The sequence below is a fragment of the Pangasianodon hypophthalmus genome, chromosome 5 (genome assembly GCF_027358585.1).
Source record: "Pangasianodon hypophthalmus isolate fPanHyp1 chromosome 5, fPanHyp1.pri, whole genome shotgun sequence".
Taxonomy (NCBI): Eukaryota; Metazoa; Chordata; class Actinopteri; order Siluriformes; family Pangasiidae; genus Pangasianodon; species Pangasianodon hypophthalmus.
This window is the reverse complement of record NC_069714.1, coordinates 965,770-972,500: the sequence shown is the minus strand read 5'-3', so window position 1 is coordinate 972,500 and position 6,731 is coordinate 965,770. Positions and strand designations below refer to the sequence as shown.

At 43.2% G+C, this 6,731-nt stretch overlaps 1 protein-coding gene across 4 annotated transcripts; it reads right to left on the bottom strand.

The window, feature by feature from the left end:
- Positions 1-3,529: 3,529 nt before the first annotated feature.
- Positions 3,530-6,506, bottom strand: LOC113524343 (zinc finger protein 239-like). 4 transcript variants are annotated; one of them, XM_026910555.3, is made up of 3 exons: positions 6,309-6,506; positions 5,356-5,590; positions 3,530-5,186 (listed from the first exon to the last, which is right to left on the bottom strand). In XM_026910555.3, the coding sequence occupies exon 3, from the start codon at positions 5,144-5,146 to the stop codon at positions 4,268-4,270; it is 879 nt and encodes a 292-aa protein (XP_026766356.3). In that variant the 5' UTR covers positions 5,147-5,186; positions 5,356-5,590; positions 6,309-6,506; the 3' UTR covers positions 3,530-4,267. The 4 variants fall into 4 exon arrangements, with proteins under 4 accessions (XP_026766356.3, XP_026766357.3, XP_034160179.2 ...); XM_026910556.3 differs by having other exon boundaries at positions 5,508-5,590; XM_034304288.2 differs by having other exon boundaries at positions 5,508-5,587.
- Positions 6,507-6,731: the final 225 nt, after the last annotated feature.

Sequence of the window (6,731 nt, the reverse complement as noted above, 5' to 3'; positions counted from 1 at the left end):
TGTCTCATTCCTGCTTATTTTAATTCACATACTGAGGAAAACATGTGGAAAAAGAAATTAGCATAAAAGAGATGTAAACACAACTTAAACATCAGTTTGAGTTTGAAATCATTTCTATTTGTGCTAATTTTCTGAGTGTTAGCATTAGCATTAGTGAGAAATGCTAGCTGTGTACATTAAGAATTTAGATTCTCAGTAAACGATCCCAATTAATTATTATTATTATTATTTTTTTTTTTTTTTTATAAGGGCCTGTGGATTATTTTTGCTAAGACATTATACAGCACATGTTAGCAAAAATAATGAGCTCTGAGATGATTTCCCTGTGTGTTTAGGGAATAATTACGCTAATGTTTCTGGACCACAGAAGCCCATTTCAGGAGCACAGAGCTCACCACATTCCGGCCTCATGTTTCCTGTTTAGATGTTTTCTGTCTCTCTGACTAATGATTTTATTTTTCAGGTTCATTAGCAACTTTTATGCCAAACATTTTCTTTTAGGAATGATGATGAATTATGATTTCTGTACAGAGGAGTTAGCATTAGCATTGCTAATTAGTGTTATATGTGACTGTTAAAGGAACACACACACACACACACACACACACATGTTGCGAGTTGAACTTAGCAAGTTAGAACAGAGACCACAAACAAAGGAAGGAGGAAGTTACACAGCAAAAGGACCTTAATCACAAATAACACACACACACAGGAACTTCCACATGTTTAGTAGATACAGCTGGATCATGCTAATCATAATGCACGCACACACACACACACAAATGCACACACAAATGCACACACACACACAAATGCACACACATAGACGCTGGGGTCACGTCCCAAACTGCTATACTGCCACACTGGGGTCACGTCCCAAACTGCTATACTGCCCTACTGGGGTCACGTCCAAAACCACTATACTGCCCTGCCACACTGGGGTCACGTCCCAAACCGCTATACTGCCCTGCCATACTGGGGTCACGTCCCAAACGCTATACTGCCCTGCCATACTGGGGTCACGTCCCAAACCGCTATACTGCCCTGCCTTACTGGGGTCACGTCCCAAACCCTATACTGCCCTGCCATACTGGGGTCACGTCCCAAACCGCTATACTGCCACACTGGGGTCACGTCCCAAACTGCTATACTGCCCTACTGGGGTCACGTCCAAAACCGCTATACTGCCCTGCCATACTGGGGTCACGTCCCAAACCCTATACTGCCCTGCCATACTGGGGTCACGTCCCAAACGCTATACTGCCCTGCCATACTGGGGTCACGTCCCAAACCGCTATACTGCCCTGCCTTACTGGGGTCACGTCCCAAACCCTATACTGCCCTGCCATACTGGGGTCACGTCCCAAACGCTATACTGCCCTGCCATACTGGGGTCACGTCCCAAACCGCTATACTGCCCTGCCTTACTGGGGTCACGTCCCAAACCCTATACTGCCCTGCCTTACTGGGGTCACGTCCCAAACCGCTATACTGCCCTGCCATACTGGGGTCACGTCCCAAACTGCTATACTGCCCTGCCACACTGGGGTCTATATAACATGTCAGAACATGGTCCCACACAAGTTTGTATGCAAATTGGTGGTTAGCTAGCACTTACAGCCACGGACCGAGAGACTTCCTCAGTTACCATGACAACTGGCCACTGTGGGATGATACAGCACATGGTGGTAATACATTTTGATAAAAAAAATATATTAAGCGTGTTAGTGTGTAATGTAGGCCGCAGCCGTGGCGAGACAGGAGCACACACCGAACACACGGCACTAAAGAACAGGATGTGGTCAGACAGGGGGAGAACTTGAAAGAACCCGTAGTGTGAGCTTTCCTTCCTCTCCTTTTATAGACATAACAGCATAAAAACAGGTTAATCCCGGAGTAAAAGCTGAACAGTACAAGTCAGTTTCATCTCATCAGTGGCTTTCAGGAGTTTAAAAAAACAAAGACAGGAAGCAAAGCTTGCAAATGTCCGGGATCTGATCAACTATCCCAACAAATATTTTAAAGGTTTAAATTCACTTGCACAAAACTGGAAATCTCTTTTGTTTAAAAATGAGGTGCTGGATCGCAGTCACTAGCAGCACAGAGAGTATTTGGGAAAGTTTGTCCAACGGCGCCCTCTAGTGTCTGAAATTCTAAAAGCAGTGCCACTCTTCTGCGTCATGGGGTCAGAAGGAGAGCAACATTCGGTCAACATTTCGCATGCATGCATTTGATTAATCATATCAATACTTTGCAAGTGTGGTAACCTCCTGAACTCGAGAGCCCCTAGCACATGGGCCGTGTAAGCTCTCAGGTGGAAACTGTTCCACAAATGGTGTCCACTTGATCACGTGAATCCAGTGTACGGTTCATAAACTACTAGCCTTCCTGTTCGGACTGCCAGACAGCAGCAAGTTAGATTATTGCTGCACATCACTGCATCGAGGTGTCTCACTGGGGGCTCAGGAACTTCTGAAGGGAGCAAGAGCAAGACACCTAGTGTAGAATCTCACCCTTGTACTAGAGACCATTAAGACTTCCCCCTTGGATGCAGAACTGAAATCTGAAGTCTTTCATTTTGCTAGTGATCACTTCAGCAAAAAGAGTGGGAGAGCTACATGGCTCTGGAATAACCTTATCACTGAACCCTGGGATTCTACCAAAAGTCATATCACCCATTTTTTTTAACCACTGTCCTTGACCTCAGATTGTTCCATGATGGGGAACCCATTTATAAATAAATTTTACATGTTATCTTTATTGCTCTCTAGAATAGTGTGTGGTGCCAAAGTCCACAGGGAGCAACAAATGGAATTACGTCTCCACGGAAGACCTGAAATCACTCATCGCCATTGTGATCTCCATGGAACTGGTGAAGCGCTCCTGCTGGAGGAGGTACAAGCTGTACAGTTCGCCATTACCCTGCAAGAGCTATTTCCATTCCTTCCAGCTGATGAAAGCCTAGTGGCATCAAAAGTAAGGATTGGCCTCAAGCGATATATGAAGAATAAACCACAAAAAAGGGGTTTGTTCTTGCAGATTCCAAATGTGTGTTCACATGGGACTTTTATATTTATGATGGAAAGTGACATACAGAGCAGACCAAGGTACTGAGCTATGACTCGGGCATGGTTCTTGTTGAGAAGATGAGGGGCAGTGGATAACTTTTACACAACCCCCATACCGCTCAGGGACTATCCGGCCAAACAGGACCACAACTGACTGCACTTCGTCTAGAAACGTCTAGAGACAACGAGCTACTTTTGGTCAAATGGGAAGACCCACAGGACATGGTGATGTGCACCACTTTACACAAAGCCTACGCTGGAGACACTGTCTAAAGGAGGGACGAGGATGGACACTGGAGAAACATGGCTGTCCCCAATACACCAGCAGTGACGGAGGTTTGAAAGAAGCTTTAATTATGGAAGTTATGGAGTTATGGACTACCATGTTAGTTACTAATGAAGTTATAAGTTATGGACTACCGTTCCAAGGGCGTGAAAAAAGAGTTTCAAGACGTATAAAATGGTTGTAACCCCCAAGTTTGGGGAGATCTTCAAAGGGAATTTATTTTCTTTATATAACCAAAAAAAAAAAAAACAACTTTCATCAATGTATTAGACTCTTTCACACTGACATTATTAACATAGTTTTACCAGTGACATTCAAGCTTTCCTTTGTCATTTACAGCCAGATGAAATTTCACCAGGATGTCAGGTGGAGGGTAAACCGATGGCTGGGGTACATCAAGACCGATTCCTGGCGCAGTTTTACAAAATCGGACCGTTCACATGATTCAAATGAATTTCTGGGTTACAACACTGATACTGGTGCTAGATGTATCGTCATAACGTCCTTAAAAAAAAAAAAAAAAAAAAAAAAATTCCAAGTTGCACTGTACTCCACCATGTAAGTACTCGGTGTATCTAATAAAACGGCCACCTCAGGTTGTCATGTCACTATTGCGATGGTTCCTAAAAAATAAAATACTTCTATAATATAGCTTTAAAAGACAAGTAACTTAGTTAAAGTCTCTATTAATTGAATATAATAACAATTAATAATTTAATGCCAAGCCTATTGCATACACTTACTAGTTACATGATAAATGAAAAAAAAAAACAATTTATTTAGTGTTTGAAGAAACTATTCATGTACAACACAAGCTTTAAGATAAAGATGAATGCAATCAAACATTCAGTGTTTCCTTCACTAGCATGTCAAGGCTAACATTTATACGATATAATAAACGCAAACTATAAAGTCATGTTAACTGACTCTTGCACTTGTGTCTCTGTAAGTTACTTAAGTAAGTGAAGTTGCGTCCACACACTGAGCAGTAGTACGGCTTCTCTCCTGTGTGGATGCGCTGATGTGCTTGAAACGTGCTCCCGTGTGTAAAGCTCTTCCCGCAGTGCAGGCAGTGGTACGGCTTCACTCCGGTGTGAATGAGCTGGTGGCGCTGGAGATGACTCTGGTGAGTGAAACTCCGCCCACACTGCGAACAGCGATACGGTCTCTCGCCCGTGTGGACGCGCTGGTGTATCCGGAGGTGACTCTGCTGACTAAAAGTCTTTCCGCACTCTGAGCACAGGTACGGCTTCTCTCCCGTGTGGATGCGCTGGTGCAGCCGAAGGTGATTGGGCTGACTGAAACTGTTGCCGCACTGTGAGCACTGATAGGGCCTCTCGCGCGTGTGCACGACGTGGTGCATTCGGAGATGGCTGCGCAGAGTAAAACTCTTGCCGCACTCGGAGCAGTGGTAGGGCTTCTCTCCCGTGTGAATGCGCTGGTGTAAATGCAGATTACTCCGCTGAGTGAAGCTCTTCCCGCACTGCGAGCACTGATACGGCCGCTCTCCAGTGTGGACGCGCTGGTGTGTCAGGAGATGACTCTGTCGGTTAAAACTCTTGCCACATTGCGAGCAGTGATACGGCTTCTCTCTTGCGTGGAGGCTTTGGAGGCTCTGGCATAGCGTACTCTCTTCAGTAAAACTCGCCTCACATTTAATATCTTCCTGCATTTGCACAGAAGTATTAAGATGGAGAGAAGATATTTGCTGACTACAAGAGATCGCTATGGACGTCATCGTTTTCCTCATAGCATCATTTTTTTGATGGTTAATCTGTAGGAATGTGGCCATGAGGAGCAGGAGAACACTTACAACAGAGCGTCATTCATTTCTGGAGGGGAAACAAACACAATATATACATACATACACATATATATATATATATATAAACACCACTGTTATGGATTGTCTTAAACACAAAATACACTTCTGCTCTCTTGTAGGTTTTCCTTTTCCCCCACAAGCTTCATATCTGACGCCCACAGGGAAGTAAAACCCACCCGCTCCTGCGTCTTGTTCATCTCCAACATGCACTTTCTCCACCTCCTACAGCATTTACATCACATTCCCAGACATGACGACCAACCCGGTGTTTCTTTGCGTGTTTTATTTAAATCTAATTTAGGATTTTGTTAAGAATGTGACTAGTCACCGCTGGTAAGCAGGGCCACGCTGGTTTCTCCTCACGCTTCTGAAGCGCGTTTTCACCCATCCCGTCGTTGAGAAGTACACCTACTGTCAGGGACACAACAAACAACATGTCAGACACGATATTAAAGGGAAAAATAAGGTTTATACAGCTCCAAAACTGCGCAGTGACTAGGGTTCTGTTGATTAGTGATGAGTCTTTTACAAATGAATCTTTAAGAGTCGACTCACATACAAGAGTTTCTTTCTTTTCTCTTCTTTTTTAACATAACGCTGTTACTCTTGTGGTGTAATTTAATCATTCCTCGGAAACCTCATTTCAGCATCTGAGTAGTTTGTTTGAATGGTAAGGTGTGTGTGTGTGTGTGTGTGTGTTTGACTCGTAGCTGTGTGTATGAATCAGCAGGACACAACTGTGTATTTTACACAAATACGAGTACAATTTCATGCAACAACTGTAGCCATGGAAACAACATTCACAGGTCTAAATATTGCAAAACCTTGTCTTTAGTTTAGACAAGAAAAAAAAGGCAGTGAGCTGTTTAGGAGCTGAAAGAGTCGACTCTTATTGATGAGTCGAATCAGATGATCTGACTCACTGAAAAGAGCCACACACATACACTAGATTTCTGATAAAAATATGAGCAATTCAGGCTTTCTACATTGAACCCCTGCTGGAAAGCTTAGCTAAGCACAAGGTTTTGGTGGAAAAATGATGAAAAACGATTAAACTTATAATGAAATTAAAAAAATAATCAAATTTGGGATTCAGCCTCAATCTGTTCAGAGGGTGAGATGAACTTACCTCAGACTTTAAAGCAGAAAGAAGGTAAGACTCTCCCTTACAGACAAAAATAAAGCTTTTGCTTATTGGTTTTGTTGTTTTTTTAAGACAGTCGAGGATTAATTGTTGTCACAAACCGTCTTCTTCACCTTCTTCTTCTTCTGCTGCTGCTGCTGCTTCTTCTGTGGTGCTTTACTGCCACCTCCTGGCCTGCAGCAGATCATGACCTCCCATAAAGCTTAGCTTCAAGCTACATTAGTGTGAAGATCCTCAGATATTCCCATCAGATATTCCCATCAGATATTCCCAAATGTAGTTTCTGTTATAGAAATTAAAACACATGACAGTCATTAACATGCTCCTCAAATCAAAACTGGTGTTTCAGAGCTTTTGAGATTTAGTTTTTGAGATTTTAATTCAACTCTTTTATAGTTCTTCACTTCC

Coding starts and splice junctions, on each gene's coding strand:
- LOC113524343 (XM_053233849.1), bottom strand. CDS start 5,146: ATGGCCACATTCCTACAGATTAACCATCAAAAAAATGATGCTATGAGG.